Below are 23076 nucleotides of genomic sequence, written 5' to 3' on the forward strand. Positions count from 1 at the left end.
TTTTTTATAGCTTCCATGTTCAAAAGTTAACTTGTCTGGACCTGAATTCACAAGCAAATCCCAAACATATCTGTGACGTTATTGAACTCCATGCAAAGGGAGCACAGTAAGTATTCCAAAATTGCCTCCTCCATTCAGTAGACTCAAAGTTAACAGGAACTAATTAGCCTAGCAAAACCTCAGCTTTGGCTCTGTGGAGCAACCTGATGACTCTACACTGCATTCTCCAGAGTCTCTCCAGGCTCTCAAAACAACATGCTGAGAATGCACTGAGCAAGTTCAGCTTTGCACCATATGCTGCCTGTTTACTGGGTTCAGCTTCACACCTTTAAAAGCTGACCCTGAAGAAGTCTGTGAGGGCTCACAGTTCTGTGTCTAACCTAGTCCTGATGAACCTAAATGCATCCATCTGTGCTGTGTCACAAAGTAAGTTATATATTTCAAGAACAGCTATACATATGCAATTTAGCACCAAAGATTTAGATTTTATTTAAGTAATTACAACCAAATTATTTTGCATCACACAAATATACAAAAACATATTAAGCACTGCAGATATAATAAATGAAATAGTAATTTAAGACTAAATAAGAATCAATATTTATTCTGCTTTTGAAATAATAGCATATTAATCAGTGTCATTGTAAGCCCAATGCATATACAAATATACAAACAGACATCTTCCATAATTACATATTCACAAACTGATAAGACTCCTGCTCTCCATCATACTGAAGAATTACAATTATTTTAAGAGAATATATCATACCCCAAGTAAGTATCAGTGATATTTACAGATAGTTTCTTTCCAAACTTCACCTTACAGTACAAATCACTACAATTTCCTTGTTCAAGAGTAGATAGAACAATAGGTTGGAATTTTAGATTTTATGATAGCCACAGTTGCCTGTTAAAGAAAACAAATTTATACAAAATAAGAGGCATTAGCATTACATATGACAGGATATATACATACAGCCTCTATAAATTGCATAACTCACAACTTTTACTTAGTTACCTTTGCTATTAGAAAACAAAAAAAGTTAATATTTGCTGAGAAATTTACTGTCAAAAGAGCTGAAAATAATGAACTGAGAAAATGCACCATTGTGATAACTAATGCTGGGGAGTAAACATACAAAGGCAAACATGTAAATTCATACCTAAAAGAGGGCATAAATATAGACATGAAATATTAAGGATTTTTAAGTAGAGGAATGATGCTCTGGAAGGGACTTCCACCAAAAGTAAGAATTATATGCTTTATAACTAATTTAGCACATAAATTTGATAAATTAATTTGTTTGATTATTTAATATTGCTTGTAACCACAATTTAGTAGTTTGTTTCCAGGGTCTTTTTTTGCTTTATCCTATTACTATCTTTTAAAAAGACATACAGAAAGAACTACTCACAAAACAGGTAAGACTACAAGAAATGAGGGAACTGACACAAGAATTAGAGGTTAATGACTCACTGGATTAATTATATTATCTAGACCTAAGTTTTCAGAACATTAAGACACAACGTAATTTTTCTTTTCTTTTATCATTTAATATAAATAAAAAACTCCCATCCTTCTTCATTTTCCATTACATTTTTCAAGTCTGTAATGCAAACACTGCTAATGCTCTTAAATGAACATAAGCACACACACAAAAATGAAGAGGCATCTACTGATTATTTGGGCACCTACTGGCTAAGGCACACAAACTCAGTACTGCTAGGCAGGCATACATGGTCCTTAGTCCTGAGTTATTCCTGTTCTTTGTGAATTACCATTTAATGTAACACAAGCAACTGTTCATAGGTCAAGAGAGCAAATATTTTCTCTTCTAGATGAACATCTAAGCCAGTACTCCTCATTTTTTCTCCTTTTCTCCTTTGTGTACAATGTACAGCACAACCTTTGGCAAAAGAATTTCAACAGAAGAAACCTCTGCCATCTATTATTTAAAGCCTCTTTTGATTTATAGCCATTGCAGATCCAAACTCTGGGTTAACCAGTGTGGGCTGGAATGTGAGTGTCAGATTCCCTTAGGAAATGGCATAAACAATAAACTATTAGTGGGAACAGGCAGGCATCATCAATAACAGCAAAAAAGTAACTTTTTGCAAGAGTAAGTCTTTTTGAGAAACATATTTAACCGAGAAAATGGAGCACCAAGAATGTATCCCAGCCACACTGAAGCAAGAACATGGCAACAAAAAAAAAGATGAAAGCTGTTTTGACAAAATTGTATTCAAAAGTGTAGATTGCAAATAAACATCTGATCAACTCACCTTTCCACCATTGTGCTCCAACTTTTGTAAAGCAACAGTAACTTTTTCTCTATATTTCTTGTCCATTAATCTCTTTAAAAGCTATTGGAAAAGTAAAACAAAAAGGTTTGTTGCACAATATATATATACATGCAAAGAGGCAATAATAACCTATTTTGTTACTTTATTCTATCTTACCATTGCAAAATTAAAGTCACAAAGAAACATTACTTTATAACTTGTAACTGATGTCAAAGTATGGAACTCAATAAAAGCAAATGGAATAAAAAGTTAACTAAAGAGAAACTTAAATTAAAAGAAAACTGATCTGTTAACCAACAAAAATATTTCTTTTTCTTTTCGCAAACAAATTTCAAAGAAATCTCCACCTTAAAAAGAAGTAATTCTTAAAGAGTTGTCCACATGAAAAGTTAACTTTTATTTCATGTGCATTGAAAGAGATTTATTGTAGTGGAAATACTTCAAAAAACCCCTGCTGTAATTTCTCTCTTCTGTATTGATTGTCAAAAAAGGTCCTTTTATTTTGCTGTAAAAGTGCACTTTGCAAACAGGTTAAAAGAAACCATGAAAAGCCTGTCTGACAGAGGAAGGATGTTCTCAGAATAACTTGGTATAAAAATACTTTTCATAATCCCACTCAAAGCTTATTGAGTGAATAATTCCTTGAATTAGTGAATACTTCCTTCTGTAGAATTCCCATCTGTAAGGAGGGGGAATATTTGCTTCTGTAAATGTATTGAAACATTCATGGTTTTGTTAAGATATTCAGAAGTAAAATTAAAAAAATCATTTTGCAATAAATTTTCATCCAAAACAAAGCATCTGGATGTTTTCATAAATAGTAGAGAGAAGATTTCCATTATTCTCCCATTTATATTAACAACAGTTTTTGGACCTTGCTAGAACTTTGTAAGTCAGCATATTATAAAAGAACGAAGGACTCGCACAGGGGACTATATGAAATAGTGCTTTTCATGGAACTGCTGAGTTCTTCCCTATATCTGTGCAGATATTACAGTAACATCTCAACAAGAGTGCCATGAAAATACAAATTATTTTTATTACAGTAATAAAAACTTACATTTGTGAGTAGAAGCTTGAGATGATCATTAAGAGAGGGGCCAACAACAGCACTCAATTGCACTATAGCATCCAATCCCCTTCCAAATACTTCATCATCTGCATGGGCCTTCAGAAGGGGAAGAAAGAAAGAAAATCCTGTGAGTAAGATTCAGACAAATACGTAAGTTTTTCTAAACTGCAATTTCTGCATTATAATTGTATGGAGTAGTTTAAAACATTAAAACTACTGTGCAATTGCTAATTGCTGTAACAATACAAATTTAGAAACAGAAGTACAATATGACTGAATATTAGTCTCTAGAGGCCAAAATGAAAGCCAGAGCATATTTTTAAAGTGGAAAACAAAAACATCCATGAAAAGCATCTTGCATTTATTCTGAGACAACAAAACTAATAATTTACTATGGCTGAAATAAAAAATGTGGCATGGAGAACAGCTTGCTACACTGATAATTTCAGTATTTCACAGCATATCAGAAAAAAACTTTCAAATGCTGATATATTGAAATTGAGAGACAGCATTTTAGTTACAAATGTAATGAATTCTGGGTATTTTCTATGTAATTCATAACAAAACCTTTTTTTGTTGGATAAACAGAGAAGCCAATGACTTTCTGCCTCAATTAATTTAGTCGCCTGCCAACTACACCTTTGTCACCTGCCAGCAATTATCAGGTTCTCATCTACTTCTACAGTTCTTTGTTGTCTTTATTTCTCCCATGGGAAGGTTCTTCTATACCTGACTTGTCAAATGGTTTAGTTATCTTGCTTTTCCTTCAGCACAGAAATAGATACATAACAACTTATTTTGGTTGTTAAATACTAAATTCTAATTTTTTTTAAATAACTATTTTTCCTCCCTGGGCCCCGCATATTTTTTTTATAACTAGAAATCATTGACTGCTGGTGTAGTAGAAGATTAATAAGACATAATACCAAAACAGTGCAACAGTAAAACATATCAGAAGAGTAACATAAATTGGAGAGAGACAAGAATAACTTTTCTAATTTTGCCTTTAAGCTAAACCACCAAAAGATAGTGGTAACGCACAATTCTGAACTTGTGTTACATCTCTGATTTGAGATCACAGTTAGTTTTCAAACTTCAAGCAATCTCTGTTAAATCAGAACTGAAACACAGCCAGATTAAGGGACATCTACTTACTGAACCATGAAAGGGCTCTCAAAGACATGAAAAAGATCCGAAAGGGATAACCTTCAAAGCCAATATCTCACTTTATTTTCTGATGGTGTGGAAGAGTTAAAAACATGTTTTTAAATAAAGAATATGACCTTAAACACTTTAAATGTATTCTTCCTTTTTCCTGACTGACATATTCTGGAGATGGTGCAGTACAGGGCTGGGAGTTGGATCCAATGACTCATGTGGGTCCCTTATTTTGTGATTCTTTTACTTTGTTTTGAATTGTTACATGTAATTGATGAGTATTTATTCCTGCATATCAATTTTACTTCACCTCATTTTTATTTTTTGCATGTTATTGCATGGATATATAAAAAAGCCCACCACAAGTATATATATTTATTTCTGCTTATATTAAAACCTTTAAGAGAACAGTTTCATAAAATTTTCCCATAGCTACTGTCATAGAGTTATACAGGGAGTTGCCTATCTTAATTTATATTTAAAGACATATTTAGCAAATAAACCAAGGCAGGGTTAACAACAGAAAGAGAAATCATTCCTACCCCCCAAACCAAAAGCCCATGCAATAGATTTATTACATTAATATTACCCATGTAGTTCTCACCAGCAGAAGAAAAAAAAAAAAACAAAAAACCAAACCCATTAAAATCTCTGCATGAAAAGCAAGACATACCAATGCAGCCTTTAAGACTGGAACTAGACGAGGCAACAAGGGAATAGCTTTTTCAGCAGCACCTTCAACAAGAAGTAATTCTTTAAAACCCTCCTTGGAAACAAAAGTATAGGGATGTTTTGTCTCTCTTAATCCCTGTTGTAAATGTAAAATATGATTATCTTAATACTGAGCCTTCTTTTAAACAAAAGCACATTTTAAAAGTTGCACACAGCAAGCCGCAAAACCATGTTTAGATTTTGTCAGATCAGTTCAAAACATAAAGTACACTATCTCCACCATGTGGAGCCACTGGGTACAACTCTGCTCACAGAATATTCTAATTATTTTTTCATTGAATATTAAAACTCACATTATGAATACTGCCAATTCAATCAATATTTGTACTTCACTACCTTTAATCTAAAAACCTAAGATATTTTTTCAATGAGACCATGAACTACAGCAGGCTATATTTGTATAGGGGCTTTGTACCCTGAAGGGAAAAAAGAATAGAAGGTGAACTACAGAAGGAAAGACACCCCACACCCCATACCTTTCTATGCAATACTAAAAACTTGCAGATAGTACAAAGACACACATCTAGTGAAAGTCTGACTGGCAACACTCAAAGATTTAAAGCCCTTTTTTCTTAACATAATAGCTCATGTTACTTTAGGAATTGACAGTTTTGTTTAATATTGAAAAAAAAAAAGAGAAGGAAAAAAAGAAATACATGAAAATAGAAACAAAGAAAACAAAAAGGAAAAAATAGGAAAAAAAGGAAAAAAGAAAAAAGAAAAAAGAAAAAAGAAAGTAAGCCACCTCAGTATATGTATGCACTTTATTCTACCTGTGACATTGGATTCAGCTTTTATTTAGACACCTGAAACATATTTGGTGATAAATGTCACAGATGGTTTTGAGAAAACACAAGCCTCAACATGGTGTATAGTATTTCTCTTCGAGTTATTCACAGGATCCTATTTCCACTGTACTCATTCAGTCTATTGAGGAGAGCATTCTTACTTCATAAGGTAGGCTTTACATACAAAAATAAGCAAAACTATTTAGTTTACAAAACAATATGCAAAACCACAAATTTCATTCATCTGAGCATCTGGGTATCTGAGATGTAGTCTTACATTTGATCAGTATCTTGAAGATTAAACAGCTCTACCTAGCTCTCCCAGAAAGCTCTAACTAAAGAACTACAAATAGCAATCTTCCTGACCATTTTCATTCACAAAATATCCTCACAAGTGGGTTTTTTTTCATATTTCTCTAGTAGCTGAGCCTAAACTAGCTAACTTAGATTGTTAAAAAATGACATTTGCAATTCGGAAATGGTTGCATGCTTAATGTTGAAAAAAATTGAGTTTACCTCTGCCAATGTTAAAAGAAGAGGATCAAAGGGAATAGTTTCAGGAGGGCATTCCCACTGCAGTTTGTGATTTACTGATCCATGCACTAACCTACACAAAGAATGAAGTTTTAACAAAATAAAATAAAATAATACATAATTTATAGCAAACACTGCTTGCTTTAAATGTATCACCAATTTGTTTGTTGTATTCCTGCATTATATACACAATCTCAATACTCAAATATATATCTCAAATATAATGCTCTCCTTAGTGAAATTATAGGATGACAGAATCAACTAAGTTGGCAAAGATCTCTGGGATCATGGAGTCCAACCTGTGTATATGTATAATGGTTAACAGTTATATTAAATTCCCAAAATATGTCAGTTTTCAAAATTCTGCTCCTAATCACCTAGAAATCAGAAAATGGAAGTTATAAAAATTATAGATGGCTATCATGCCAACACAGAAGATATTCCTTTTGCAAAGTTACTTATTTTGATAACTACATCAAGAAACATTTTTCTCAAATAGTAATGGGTAAGGGAAAGTAGTTGAATCTGAAGAAAGATCATATTGGAATTTACTATTTACTCCTAAGATACAAATAAATGTATTAATAGTATGTATTAATGATTATTTTTACAATTATTTACATGTACATCTTATTAATGATGGCTTACTTTTTGTAAAGTAATTCTCCGTCCATGTGACAAAACACCAGAATGTTTATTGTCTAGGCAAATATATATCTAAGTAACTTAAAACACCCTAAACTTACTTGCAAGTAGTTTTCTTAACATTCAATATGCCTGAAAACTACAGAATAGGAATATTCATGTCATACTACTAAATTCAGATAAAAAAGGCTGTGAAAGGTCTACTTATTAAAATGGGATTAACTTTATTATCTTTGTTAGTAGGGAGAAGTAAATACAATTACCTGAAAAAACTGTTTGTGAAAGACTTTTAGGAAACCAAGTGTGTGCTACTTAACTATTCTTTAAAAATGTGGCTTTGACATTAATACAGCATAAAAAAAGAACCAAAAGAAGACAATTTCAAAGGCATGGAAAGCTGCTTTCTGCTCTGAAAAGAGTTAAGTATTAGAAAGTTTTCCTGAACTGAATGGAATCAAACAACCTAACTAAAAGATGAAATATGAAGAGATGCATTTCATCATATATTTAGTAAAAATAAGAAACAAACTGAACACACCTGCAAGGAATGCCACCTCTAGCATACGTAGCCGAAAATGCAGATGGTGGTTGGGAATAAGCACGAAACTGTGAGAATAGAAAATGAGCATTATTTATTTATAACAGTAATGTTTTATAGCTACTGTAAATATGTTAAAACAGAAGTTTAACAAAAAATGAACTTAATCATATGATTCACTGCTTTTAAGATGCATCAGTCTGGGGAGTTGTTAAAATGAATAAAAATGTACAATCCATGGTCTCCTGATGGAAACACTATTTTTCTATTTTTTCTTGCAAATGGTAATAACAAAGTCTTACAGGTTCTTTCCTAAGCAGATCAAGGAGCTCTCACCTTCCTGAAGCTCTTGTTGTTATATTGGTAACATGCAGAAGGCAGTTTTACTGCAATTGCATCTTCATCTGAGTATAGACAAAAGTATCTGGTGACAAGATGTGAGACAAACACCAAATATTGATGGTGATAGGGCACTAGAAATGCACAGGGAGGTTTATACTGGGTGAGAATCTAGGAAGGACACACTCACTGCAGAAGGAAACTAGGACCTTCATGGAAGGAAAAGCTGCAGAATTTTTTGTTATCATATACATGCTTCTTATGCATATGAACTATTATATTATTTGTTAGCATGATTGCTTAATGCTGATTCCCAGATAATACACCTTATCACAAAGCATGAAATCTCATGGTATTTTTATCTTTTGAGTGTTTAAACCTACAGTAAGATTAGAAGAGTTGTGTCCATGGCTTAATTTTTTGTCATTGTGCTACTTGCAAAGAGATTTCAAGTAAAAAAGATGCCCACATTAAAGTATTCAGCCTCTTCAGTGGTACTTCTGCATTTAATTCACTTGGCAAAAAATCAGTAACATTACTAATTGCCAGATTATATGGCCCAGTGGTGAACTCTAATTCATGCATTCAATGCTAGTTCTCCAGGTATGGGACTTCCATGAAATAAACAACTCTCTTCATTACTACTCTCCCAAGAACACAATTTTTTCCTGAAGGATTACATAGTCACAGTAACTGTGAGTTTCAAATAATTCTCACCAGTAGTTAATTTTATGAAGCCTTGAATACCTTCATTATGCCACCTGCTTCTTAGTTTCATTGCCTAACTGAAATAAGTTTCTCTAAAGCAGCAGGTGCCAAAGTTTAGAAGAAAAAAAAACAAACCCTTTTTAATGTTTAGCTCTAAACCTCTTTTTAGGGCAATAGTACATAAAAAATAACAGTTCCCATCCAAGCCACAATGGTAATTGGTTACATACAATCTACCAAGATACATTTTTATAAAAATGTAATAAACAACGTTATACCTTCAGGCATTTGAGCTTAGAAGATAAGGTATGTATGATTAATAACAAAAGTTTAATTTCAGTTTAAAAAAACAGGGCCAGAAGAAGCATGTCCTGCATGCCATTTCATAAAGTAATGAAAACTCTTCAAACCACAGATGGATTTTAATCAAACAAAACCACCACCACCTATACATACTGGATCAATAGTTCTAGGATTCAGCTTGTCACTAGGCTTTGGCTGTGATTCTGGAGAACATATCTTGCTTTTCTGTGTTGCAGTCTTTTTTTTTATTTGGATGTCTGATGACATTCTTAGAACATTGCTTCCTAAAAAAAAAAAAAAAAAAAAAAAAAGGAAAATAATTAAAAACATAAAATAATTTTCCTTCCTATATGACAGAATTTCAAAGGTTAGAATCCCCAGGACCAAAGATTGGCATGAACAAACAACCAAGTAAATCTGAATAAGTGCACTAGGAAACAGATGCTTATTCTTAGATATCAGACACAGGGCATGGGACAACTGTAATAGTCATGTCATTCCATATTGCAAATGCACACATTTCCTAAGCTGCTCCTCTTTTCCTGCATTCTTTGAGACCTGCAGCAAAAGTGAATTAGATACAGTCTGCTTTTAGGGTAGCCTACAGAAATCTGAGCAGCAGTACAGGGCTCTGCAGAAAAGCCCAGAGTCAAATAGGGTTGGATGCAGTTTCATTAGAATAAAGCAACAATTTGAGGAAGGTCCAGGATGAAGGAATGAAGCAAGTACATACAGGAGACAAAACGCAAACCACAATCAATAGGAAATGAGAGGCAGAAATATAAGGCAGCAAAAAAAAAAAAAAAAAAAAAAAAAAAAAAAAAAAAAAAAAAAAAAGGAATACAGAAAATTAAGTCCAATTCCACTAAGAATGAAAGTACTTTTTAAAAAAGACTGCAAAAATAACTTTGTCTACATCCTTAAATACTAATTTAAGTACACTTATCTTCTGTAAGTCAATGCACCAGCTACACGTCACTACAAATGTATGTAATTGGGTTAAATTGTCCCTAATAAAAATAATAGTTTTCAACCTGTTTAACATACCAAATCTGAATAACATAAACCATTCCTGGGAGATTACAAGATTTCAAATATTAATAAAATTTTAAAGAGTGAAACCCCTAGTTTTGAATATTATAATGTGTAGCAATTTTTGCTGTGGTGTATTCTGCATAGGAAAAAAAATAGTAAATTAGACATTGGACTCCTATGGTGAAAAGGAAATTACACCATATAGAGATGAAAATAATAGGAAGCCACACACAGGAACAAACGTTTCCTCAGGGATGAGCAGTGTTCTTGCTGTTCAGCCATCAGCCTTGATGACATCTGTTTTTGTTAAAAACATGATTAAAAGCCAAATTCTGAGATCAGGATGAATCAGAGACAGATTTGCCATGCTACCCTCTCACCCTCAGCTCCACCAGCCACCTGCCCTAATCTCTGCCAGACTCTTGCACGTGCAGTCCTTGTTTAGCTTGGCTATTCTACTTCTTCCCTCTGAAGAGGATTTCCAGTCAGGTATCTTTGTCATCATCAACATTATGAAATCTTTAGGATTGTTTTTGCTTCTAGTAAGTGATAAGGTCCCAGCACATGTGACTTGTGGAAAGAATTAAATGAAGTGCCTAAGTTTTACTGAATGCGGTGAAACAACATATAATAATGGTTAGCAAATTAGCTAAAATACAAAGCAAAACTAAAATTGAAAGTTTAAATCAAAACTTCTTGACTGATGATTTAATCAGAACTAGTGATTCAAATCAGTTCATCTACTGTACATTTTGTTTTCTCTTTCTCCCATTTCCAGAATGTGGCCTGTCTCCACTCAAAAGTCTTTTTAAAAGAAATAACATACCACAATTAGTCAATTAAATCTCTTCAGAACTCACAGAAATTTACATGACACTTAAGGGAACTATTCTGTTTGTGAAACAGAAGTCAAATGGAAAACATTAATATAGAAATAAATCTACTGATTTTGTATGTCCATTTATTATCATAAAATTCTAACCCCATTAGCATTAGAAGACAGATTTTTAACTGTCAGAAAATTAAAGATCAAAATCGTTTCATACTATAAAAACATTGGTAAGGTCTTGACGGTAGCAGCATGTATCACAAAATAGTGCTATCCGTGTCAGAATTTCAAACGTATGACCGCTCATAATACAGTCAGCTTGCTAAAGCCCACAAAAATATTCTTCTCAGCAAAGTATTTAGAAGTAATTCACATGTATTTAAATTTTCCTATTTTCCAAGTAATCACAATACATGCTAAGGCATATTAGGTAGCACTGAGGAGAAAAAGTTCTTTTCATATGGAGGTCTCACTGTTCAGAGATGAGTGCTCTCGTGCAGTGGAAGGGTCACACGTTTCTGTAGAGATCAGACAGGTGAAGCACAGCCGTGAATCAAACAAGCGAGGTTTCATACAGAAGTGACCCATCTACTGGCAGATAACACTTCGAATAAAAGAGCGACACTTTATACAGAAATAGGAGAAGCACTTTTAAGAGACATCTTTCAAAGGAGGAAAACTGCAAGCCTGGAGTTCGGGCTCTAGAAGTCACTTAAGGCAGGCAGAATGGAAGTCAGTAGGATTTGAAAGGCAAAGTTCCTCCCTTACCCTGCTGAGTGCCAACCCTCCCGGAGCGCAGAGGCAGAGGCAGACGAGGGGCTGGAGCGCCGCCACCGCCGAGAGGCTCAGGGACAGAAGCTCCGGCGATTTCCCGCAGAGGCCCCGGTCCGGCCCTCACGAACCAGGGACACCCAGGGACCCGCGGGAGCACGAGGGCCCGCGCCGCTCCCTGGGCGCCTGTCCTGCCCCCGGCTCCCACTGCCGGGGCAGTGCCGGGCTCCGGGAGTGCCGGGCTGTGGGCACGCCGGGCTCCGGGCACGCCGGGCTCCGGGCAATGCCGGGCTCCGGGCACGCCGGGCTCCGGGAAAAGCCGGGCTCCGGGCACGCCGAGCTCCGGGCAGCGCCGGGAAAAGCCGGGCTCCGGGCAATGCCGGGCTCCGGGCAGCGCCGGGAAAAGCCGGGCTCCGGGCAATGCCGGGCTCCGGGCAATGCCGGGCAAAGCCGGGCTCCGGGCAATGCCGGGCAAAGCCGGGCTCCGGGCAATGCCGGGCAATGCCGGGCTCTGGGCAATGCCGGGAAAAGCCGGGCTCCGGGCAGTGCCGGGCTCCGGGCAAAGCCGGGCTCTAGGCAATGCCGGCCAAAGCCGGGCTCCGGGCAATGCCGGGAAAAGCCGGGCTCCGGGCAATGCCGGGCTCTAGGCAATGCCGGGCTCTGGGCAATGCCGGCCAAAGCCGGGCTCCGGGCAATGCCGGGAAAAGCCGGGCTCCGGGCAATGCCGGGCTCTAGGCAATGCCGGGCTCTGGGCAATGCCGGCCAAAGCCGGGCTCCGGGCAATGCCGGGAAAAGCCGGGCTCCGGGCAATGCCGGGCTCTGGGCAATGCCGGGAAAAGCCGGGCTCCGGGCAATGCCGGGCTCTGGGCAATGCCGGGCTCTGGGCAATGCCGGGAAAAGCCGGGCTCCGGGCAGTGCCGGGCAATGCCGGGCTCCGGGCAGCGCCGACGCTTCCTGCCGGTTGCCAGGGGAACTACGGGCCGCCGAAAGCCCAAACTGCCTCCGTGCTTGCTGCAAACGCAGCGACAAACAGAGAAAAGATCGACTTGGTTGGAGTGTTGTTTTTGTTTCAGCCTACCTTGTATGCTGTGATTAAAATGAGAACGGTGAATTTTCATGAATTTTTGAATCTTTTAATACCTTCCCAGGTATACAGTCCACTCATGCAATACTGAAAGTTCCATTGGGAATACAGCATCACATCTGAGTGTGGTAAACGAGCTTTTGGCTAAAGGCTACTTTTCAAATTGACCACGAGAGCGCTTTCTTCCTTTCTCTAAAAAATGTGTCTATTCATTCACGCACACAAAAATAAACCTTCAAGCAAATGATGCCTTGGTTTGTTTAAATCGCGTGGACTATTTCCACCATTGCATTCTTTCTCATTTCTATCATTTCTATGCAGAACTGAATGTGCATAAGAGAGACTATTCTCATGATTTTTTCACAAAAAAAAAAAAAAAATAAATAAAAATTGCATCGGCAGTGGTGGGAAGTAGTCACAGGCTATTTGAAAAATGCCATTAGTATTAGATTTTGGGCAATGCAGGCATTTCATTATTGGTTTTATCCAACATAAATACTTTGTATCTGCCAATAATGGCGAGTCGAAAGTGAGGACATTTACAGAGTTAAAATAGGGTTATACAACTGAGTGCCATTGAAATGCATTAGTGCAAGAGACTATTTGGAAATATAGAAAGAAACTATTCTTAAATAATACTGGAGAAGGGAAGATTTCTTTTTTTTTTTTTTTCTCAGTGTTTTTAACTAAACTCAAGAGGCATTATAGTACTTCTACAGAATTATTTTACTGTTCTACAGTACTGAAGGCAATAAAAAAATGGATGTCTTTTTATCCAAAATATTATGAACTGATAATTGATCTCAGAAAAAAATCCAGTATTTGTAAAGCAGACCATGAACATCTTTGAAAATCACACGAAAAATGCAAACCAGCCCGAACATTTCCAGGATGAGGAAAAAAAAAAATCTGCTTTTTTCAGCAAGGATGACTTTTAGTTCGGTGTTCTAGTATAGTTTTATATATCTGTATCTGCCATAGCTGTTTTGTGAGTACAGAACAGACCACAGCTATGGAAGAAGGCAGTAGTACAATTCCTCAGTCAGAAGGAGGTATGAACTGCTGTGTAGCATGAAGCAAAACCCCACTGCTCAGCTCCGTGGAGTCTGAGCTCCCACTGAGCTCACGGGGGCACAGGAACGGCTGGGGTGTAAAAGGGCAAGTAAGATCCAGACTCTGTGCAAGAGCAGGGCTTAGTTCAGAGTCAAATCATGTTCCTGAAAAATACAAACTAAGAGAATGTCACGGTCCTGCGTATGGTGCCAAGGGGAGCCCTGCTTCCCTTGAGGTGATGAATTACAGCAAGGCTCAGCCACTGGTGGTTTGGGTGGCCTTGATCCTCCCACATGGCAGAAATACAGACTGAAATGATCCAAAATTCCTGCAGTAGGATAGGATGAAACTGTATCCTCGTATATATTTTTCTAACTGGCATGATATTTTAAGAGTTAGGAAAAGAGAAGTTCTAAGGTTAAATGCACGTTCAGTCCCTTCTGATTCCTACAGTATGATCTTAAAATGTTGTTTATTACACTTGTCCTGTTAATTAGGAGATCCTTTGCTCCTTTAGTAGCTTCTTCAGTATTATAACTGGCCTTGGATTTTCTCATTTAATATAGACATGGGGAATATAGATCAAAATACTTATAATAAAACATATTTATTTAAAATGAAATGCTTATCATACTGCATCTTACAGTTTTTGATAGTTGTAATAGGAACCAGTCTATGATATTTTAAACATACTTGGTGGCTAGACAATTTAGGAGGGAAAATACTGTGTGATCACTGTATGGGTCAACAAAACATGACATGACAAATTTTAATATTTTAACATTTTTCTTCATGCGGATGATACGATGTAATGCTAAATAGGGTATAATAGCCAGCTGTTTGTTACTGTATATTTGTATAGCATTACCTCCAGTTATTATGAGTTGCTTCATTATGTATTTTAAGTTTAATTTAACTGCCATAAACCTTCCTAAATGCTTGAAAATAACTGAAGACAAAATATGAATAATTTCCAAAGAGTATTTATCATGAAAAGAAACTTAAGTTTGTGAGTGTGTTCAGTTGAGCATATAGAATATAAAAATGAAAGCTAACTCAGCACTGATTACTTGCTTTTTCATAATAATACTCAACCCATTTAAATAGAACCAATGATTAATTAATTATCTATAACTGCTGATAAAACCAATATGCAATTTGACTTCTTTTTCCATTAGTCACACCTAAATAGTTAATTACTGAAGGGGAGGAGAATTCACCAATGCCTAATGAATTCTGAGGTTAATGAAATTTAAATTGAGGCTTATTGGAATATAGCTAATTGAAAGAACATCACATAAAGCAGTCACGTGTGAGATCTTTTTGTCTGAGCATATTTATACCTTTGTGAAGCTAATTCATTTGGCATGGTTTTGACTCGGCATGTTGCCAAAGCCAGTTGAGAAATTGTGGGGAGAATATTTCTTGACAAGTGCAGGCTTTTGAATGTGGAAGAAAGGGAGTCAGTACTTTATATTTTGTCATAATTTAATTAGTTTGCATTGTCAACATTAACCTCTCTATTTGTAGAAGCTTTTCTGTTAGACAATAAGTGGTTTATGCTGATTTTTTTTTATATTTTTCTAATAACAAGAAAGAGATTAATGACAGACTTAAAAACTGACTCATTTTACATCTTACTATAGTCTCAAAAAGTTTATATAATAACACATAAACATATATTTTCAATTGAGATTATTTTAGAAGTTAATAAACCAAGTGCAATTTTAACCACAGTTTGGGGCCAACAACTTGCAACCTAGTACAGTAAAAGAACAAAACATGTTCCCTCAATGTATAGGGTAATTCCTTTCACTTCTCAAGAAAATTTAGAAATTCTGTGCCTGTCAAGTTGATGGACCTGAGAATCTTCCCTTTTATCTTCAATGAAAATTGGTGTGAAACAGCAACACTTCAGTTGAACAATTCTGGAAAACAGCCCATTGATTCTAATGGGTTGCTTACTCTTTTTCTGTAATACACTAGAAATTATTTGATTGCCTATTATTAAATGTTAAGATGCTGTAAGGACATTGGATTAGCAGATCAAAATCCTGTGTAAAACTCAGAGGCAAGGTCCCAAGAAACAGACTGACCCACAGGAACTTTCAGGTTTTCATATTTCAGAGTAACAAAAATTCATACAGATACAGTCCCCAAATTTACAAACTGAGTGAGATTCCTAATGGCTCTCACAGAGTACGTGGTACAGAGCATTCTTAGTGTGCAGACATGATGCTTTGGGTGTGATTCATGAATGAAAATGCAAAGCTGAGCACAATCAAGTAGCTGCATGGACAATTGCAGTTAAATCCCATACCTTTTTTTTTTTTTTTTTATTGCTCTCAAGTATCTGAATTTATTAGGAAACTCAGGTTTTTTCATGAACAGGAGTACTTGAGTGAGTCAGAGAAATTTATGTCCATATAGATACAGAGATGCTATCCCATCATTGGTCCTCTTTTCTTTACATATTGATGTCTTTAGAGCAGCTCTGCAGTGATTCAGCTGTACTTGCATTCATCTTTTACCCATGGCCACCCAGAACCAATGTTCCTGTAGATAACTAGTGCTAACAGGAGCTAAAGTAGACCAATTATACCCAACCTTCAGTTAGCTGTATTACCTTAAAAGATGAAATTACGATTAAAATAAGATTGGGGTTTTTTAAAATCAGGATTTGGGGTTTTTTTCCAATTCTTTTAACTCATCATATCATCATCAATAATGGCAGTTTTGAGTTTGCTTTTTCTGGTAATGCCAGGTCTGGGATGCCAACTGGAACAGCAAGAAGGGCAGTTTATTCCGTTCCATCACTCAGATGCTGGCAAAATCACAGCTACTTCTGCAAAAGTACTTTTTTACAGAGAGAGATCCATTCCCACAAGTATGTTCAAGAACTGAAGAATTAGGAACCTCCATTTCTTTGAGTCTCTAAATTTGAATTTTATGGTACTTGATTTCCTGCCTCCCTGCTGTTCACTTCATTCCTAATTTGTCTCTGGAGTCTTAATCAGAGAATTTGCACAGTTGAACAGCTAAGAAGAAGATTCACAAAAAGATGACCTGGTGATGACCACCACTAAATCATGGAAAATGTTTTTAAAAAAATACTGTTTCAGAGAAAAGTAATTGACAAACAACCGGGGAAAGAAAAGGGTGAGTTGGACATATGTTTGCGAATTCTCTGAATTTCACAATTCTCAAAGTTTTCAAAGCTAACAAAAGGTTTTGAAAGTGGTGCTAGAAGGCTCACTGGGTTTTGGAAAGTTTTCTTTTGCCTGATTTGTACAGACTTGAACCGAGGCTCTGCTGCCTCTCAAACCTGACAAACACATTGTGATACATCCAAGTATTATTCTCAACTGCTTTAGTGCATAGCAATGATATTCTAAATTTTCCCAGAGTCTAAATTTTTAACTATATTTTTTCACAAAACAGTGGATATATTTGTAGAAAGTAGAAACAGAATGAAAGAATGTATCTGTGAGCATATAATCCTGAAGATTAAGTAGTACCCAATGTCACAGAAAAAGTGAAAGAACTAGTAACAACAGGTTCTCATATAAATCAGAATCTACCTTTATAAAATGGACTGTACATTTAAGGATGACTATTTTATCACGACTTTGGGAGCATTGAAAAATGTTCACCACTATTTTATATTGCAGATATTTTTTATCTAATATGATAAATGCCTCCCCATGCAAATAAACAAAAAGATTAGCAGTGTGGCCTTTCTCTTTGACCTGCAGAGAATGCCATTATTCTCTTCCTGCAGATTTTTGTGAACCTGGAATTTGATTTTAAGAGAAAAATAAAAAAAGTTCTTATTGAATAATGTCCTTTAAATGCAAGACAGACATGAATGAGCTCCAACTGTAGTCACTAGATGACTTTTCTATAATTATTTCAGAAAAAAACCCTTCCTACTGAATTTCTAAGGCAGGATAAATATGCCTTTAATTCTAATTAAGCAAAGTTGAAAATTTGCACCTAATTTACAGGGTGCTGCTATCAGGGCTGATTGACATGTTTTTCCCATCAGAGTTTAACAGAGGAAAAAAACCCAAACCAGCTGAGGCACACGATGCAGTTTTGTGTTTTCCCACTCGGTGGCAATGATTCCCTCTCTTTCCTTCCCACTTCTGTGTTTCCTCTCAGAGAGCTGCTGCTCTGCATTCTGCAGCCTCCATTCAGAGGAACAAACAAGGGAAAATCATAGTTTTCCTTTACTTCAAATATCAAAGATGGAAAAATAGAGGAGTTTGTTAAATTAAAATGTATTTTATAGTTCACTTGTCAAAGAAAATGTGTTCTTTGATGGGAAATTTTTTACCACTTTTATCCTGCTCTAGGGCACAGATCAGTAGAAATATGTAAAGTATTAAATACAAGCAAGTTTACCAAGTTTACTGGGCTTTGAATCCCTTGACAGAATAATTCAAATAAATAAAAATTCACAAGGCATAAAAAGTGTATTTCTACCCTTAATTGTCTGTCTTTTTTTTTTTTTTTTTTTTTTTCCACTTTGGTTTGTTTTTTTTCTTTCTTTGGTTAGTTTTTGGTTTTTTGATTTTCTTCCCAACAGCAGGAATAGACCTATGTACTTGGTCTGCAGAGATCATACTGGGGGAGAGGTCTAACTGTGCTGGCTAACCAAATGTATATCTGCAAACTGTAGCTAGGTGCAAGGTGATCTTTCATAACATTCACAGACCTTTCAGCTTTTGCCAGAGGTTCCATGAGGTTCCCTTTGCTGGATCAGATGTAGCAGAGAGCTGAGTGAGAGCATCAGGCTGTGCACACAGCTTGGGAGTACTGCATCCTGAAAGCATTTAATGTCTCCCACACAGCAAGCACAGCTGGCACTTGAGATAACAAGTCCAGGCAGGGTAGGAAAAATATCTTTGCTCAGGACATAGAGAAAGTTTGAAAGACAGGCTTAGGGTTCATAAGACTCAATTCAAGTTGGTGTCTCAGAACTAGAAATAGCCTAGAAGCACTGGCTGTAGTGATGGTGGTGAGCTGTGGGAACAGTCATGACTAAATAATAAAGATAGAATCAAAGTACTGGTGATGGTAGCAACCGTTTTCAGATTTTCTCCTTTCAGAAAGTGGTTCAGCAACATCCCTCTGTCCCTGCCCACACAGGAGTAGCAAGTGGGGGAGGACGGCTGCCCTACTGTCTCTTGCTCTGCCACTGGATTTTGGAGGAGGATGAATTGAAACATCTTTGTAAAACAAATAAACAGGGAAAAAAAAAATAATGGATCTTTCCAGAAAAGGAGTTGGGAGGTGGGAGGAGGAGAGGGGACAGTGGGGACAGTGCACTGGAGTTGCAGTGAGAAAGAATGCAATGAATGTAGAAGGTGGGAGGGGGGAATTAAAAATGAGGATATTTGAGGTGAGATGACAGCAGAGCACAGCAATGTGTTTAAACTCATGTCTTTTAGGCTTTGTTCATGAACTGTAGCTCCTGCAAGTCAGATATAATTTTGGATTTCCATAGTTCTACTTTTTGATATGAGAAGAGGCTGAGTAAGAGAAACTAGAGGCTAGAGAAACTACATAACTAACTAGAGGAGAAGGGGGCCAAGGGGGAAGGGAGAAAAACTTTTGCTCAAAGCTTTTGCAGTCTGTATTTGAAATGGTAGAATATGAGCATGTGCATTTTTGAGGAAGAGAAAGGAAAGGATGGGGAGGGTAAATGTGAGAATGAGTACCTCACTGCACTGCTCAGCTACACACTGTTGCCATTCGGTAACATCCTGAGCCAGGGATGACTGCAGCATATTCAGAAGTTTTCAATGGATTTCTCTCATGGGGAGCTCTTCTGCTGGACCTCAGGAGACTATTAGTATTCCCAGTAGCCTGACAATGAGTCTTGCAGTTCACTCTCACCTTGTGATGTTGAACAAGTATTTTCTTTCAATGAATTTTATTTCTTGTCATATAGTTCTTTCTGCTCTGGATTTTTCAGGGTTGCATCATGAGCAGCCCAAGTTTATGTCATCCTAGATATTTTAGGTTTTTTGTCCGGATAATGGAATATATGATGTCACTTCTCAGAATCTCAATAACATATCTTTGTTCCTTTTTCCCATTATCTTCCTTCATTACTATTTCCTTTACTTATTTACTTCTTTTCCTACTCTGAAAATAGGTGCAAGTTTTGTCCAGGCCACTTCAGTCTGTTCCCTGTTCTAGGCTGACGTCTCAAATGCTCCCATTGGCCACTGGTTGTGTAGATTTCCATCCATAAAAGTGAAATGTCACCATGTTCATTACCAGCCCAATCTAACAAGTGCAGTGCCCCCCTGAATATATTGGTGTAACATATTCTTGAGAGCAATGCAGACTCAGTCCTGCAGTATTATTCCATTCTGTGTATCCATCCATTTTATTTAGCATATATTCCGTGAATGCAGTTCTAAAATGACCCCATGAGCACTTCTAGTGTGGAATTCAAACTTGCAATCTAGTACAGTGTTCTAAAGATGACTTCAGCAAAGTTGTCATGACTTCAGTGTTATAATTGTGGAAAGCAAATCAATGAGGGATGAATTGTGGCAAGTACACTAGTGTCCTTGCACAATCCCAAAAGGACTGTATCTGTTAGGACAAATATTGTGTGCATTCCCCAAGTAGCACAGAAAATCAGAGAGCTGTTTGAGAAGATTAGGTCACCAATTGGAGGTTTTTTGTTTGGTTGGTTGGTTGATTTGTTTATTCTGATTAGATACATTCTAGTTTGAATAAATATTTTAATGCTCTGTGGTTTTTGCTGAATACTAATAAACCATAAGGGGCAATGACTGCTGCATGAGAGGCTATTCAGAACTTACATTATTTCTTTGACTCAAATAATAATATTTTATACCACCCTTCACTCAAGTGTGATTTTGCACTCAATTGTTTTAATGTTTTTGCTTTAGACAGTGACAGTAGTAGTAAGGAATTTATTTAATAGTTTGTTCTTAAATTGAAGAGGCAATGACCATTTAAACCTACTCTTTAGTTTTTGTTGTTTAAGTGGTCTTTCACTTACAACATATCAGCCAGCAATATTTCATTTCTTAGTACCCTCAGACATTGGACCTTGTCACAAGGAAAATGAAAAAAGATTAGTCCACTGTTTTGACAAACAAACACTAGATATTTTATTGCTGAGAAAAATGTCTTTGTCTGAATCTAACAGACCCAAACATATCTACATATTCTAGGTTTGATATGCATGCTTTTAAAAATATGCTTATATTATTATTTCCTTCAGTTTTACAGGTACAAACACAATTTTCTGGAGTGGTGCTGCTAAGATCTGATTATTATGATTTTTAGAGAAATGCCTCTACCCAAATTAAGATGCAAGCTACACCATAGGATGAAGTCAACAATAAAAGTGAGGTAGAGAGAGACAGAAGGAAGTACAAAAAAGTGGGGTGATTCAGTAGAAAGGTATCACCACCCGTGTCTGGATCTAGACAGTGTCTCATTAGTCTTTCTTTGTTCTTCTTAGTGGTGGGGATAATGGGGACACTCAAAACTTCTCCCCACTTATAAAGTTTAGCAAACAAAGGAATCAATTCTCATTGGGTACACAGCTCTCTTATTCTATTGGTTAAATGATTTCCTTGTTTCCAATGTTAATTAGTCCCATGCTCAATCTTCCTCTTCTTTTGAGTCGGTGGGCCGTGTCCTCTCCCTGCTGGACCCAGTCAGAGCTGATTTCAGCACAGTTGCTGAGTTTGCTTTCTTTGTGGATTCCTTGTGTTCATTATCAGTGCTCCCCCAGCTTGTTTATGTCTTCCTAATTTGAGCTAATAGGACAATATTACCACCTTTATGTCATCTCAAATTCCAGTCAGGTGTCTCAAGGTAATGCCCAAAAACCTGTGAATTCACTGAGACATGTTCAGAATGAGGTGTGTTTGGTGGGCACAGATGAACTTCTTTTTAGAGTTTGTCATAGTAGGCAGAGTCCTTTGGTGATCTTTTAACACTGTTTGAGGCAATTACGACCTTTAAGTCTCTTACAGCTGCTTCCTGACCACTTAGTAGAGCAAACCCTGGGAGATGGGTTTTGAGCATCAGCTGTGCTTGGGAGGCTGTGAAATTGGCTGTAGAGCAACTACAAATGTCGTAGTGCTTCTAGAGCCAACGTGGGCCCAGAGGCACTGTGTGCCTGCTGCCCTGAGCAGGAGCTCTGGTGTTAATAAGGCCTGTGGACTCATGCCAGCAACTACCCAACACCGCACCCCTGGACCTGAAATGATTAAAAAAAGGATGGCAAGAAAGCTGCACGGTGCCACAGAGTCAGCAAGAAGCTGTAGGAGTTCATTAGCTCTCATCAAGCTCTGACTGGGCTTATTAACTGCAGCTCGGCACCGCATTTCTTCTGTTCCTGGTGTGCGGGCTGTAGGTACAAGAAATCCTCCGTGCAATCTGGAAGTTCAGTGGTAATTTTAATACGACAAAACCCTTATTTTTGCAAGATCCTGAGATATTTTAGACTTAAAATCACACTATATTGTATGAGGCTTTTCCAAATGAATTCCAGCTGAGCTGGTATGTCTTCACAGCACAACCTTTTTGCTAATCCCTACAGTGGTACCTCTGCTCCAGCAATGCTCACCCGGCCTCACAGTTTGTGAAGTTTGTAAGACTCCACATGATGCCCTATTTCCCCAGGTGCTTGCTTGGTGCATAAACAAAATATGTGAAGATAATACGATCACTAACAAAACTGTGAGAGGCTCACCATTTTGAAGAGGTGTAAGGTCTGAAGGCATATGTACGGCCATTTTTAACTATAAATTTGGCTACTGGTTCACTGTGAAAAATAGAAGCACCAAAAAAGCAGAGGTGACAATCAAATCTTCAGGGACAATCTGTTGGTAACAAGACATTGGAAACACATCAGGTGCACAGAAGATTTAGAAAAATAAAACAAGAAGTTAGCATTCCCAATGGGTCTCTTTGGAGTACTGTTACTCATTTGGAAAATGAAACTGAGATTTAGAAAAGAATTGTGAAAAGTGCTTATACTGGAAATATAAGCTGCAAAAAGTGGCTAGAGCAAAACAACAACAACAACAAAAGAGTTTTAGATTGTAAAAGAAAAGGTGCAAGACAGTATTAGGTATATATTTTTGGATATATGTCTCAGCAACAAAGTAATTT

At 36.9% G+C, this 23076-nt stretch overlaps 1 protein-coding gene across 2 annotated transcripts; it reads right to left on the reverse strand.

Annotated features, from left to right (window-relative positions):
* Nucleotides 1-643: 643 nt before the first annotated feature.
* Nucleotides 644-11842, reverse strand: PACRGL (parkin coregulated like). Of its 2 annotated transcripts, XM_066317174.1 has the most exons (8): nucleotides 11754-11842; nucleotides 9275-9405; nucleotides 7772-7839; nucleotides 6571-6661; nucleotides 5208-5342; nucleotides 3365-3472; nucleotides 2284-2364; nucleotides 644-907 (listed from the first exon to the last, which is right to left on the reverse strand). In XM_066317174.1, the coding sequence occupies exons 2-8, from the start codon at nucleotides 9386-9388 to the stop codon at nucleotides 851-853; spliced, it is 654 nt and encodes a 217-aa protein (XP_066173271.1). In that variant the 5' UTR covers nucleotides 9389-9405; nucleotides 11754-11842; the 3' UTR covers nucleotides 644-850. The 2 variants fall into 2 exon arrangements, with proteins under 2 accessions (XP_066173271.1, XP_066173270.1); XM_066317173.1 differs by lacking the exon at nucleotides 11754-11842 and having other exon boundaries at nucleotides 9275-9474.
* Nucleotides 11843-23076: the final 11234 nt, after the last annotated feature.

The sequence above is a fragment of the Sylvia atricapilla genome, chromosome 4, assembly GCF_009819655.1.
Source record: "Sylvia atricapilla isolate bSylAtr1 chromosome 4, bSylAtr1.pri, whole genome shotgun sequence".
Classification (NCBI taxonomy): Eukaryota; Metazoa; Chordata; class Aves; order Passeriformes; family Sylviidae; genus Sylvia; species Sylvia atricapilla.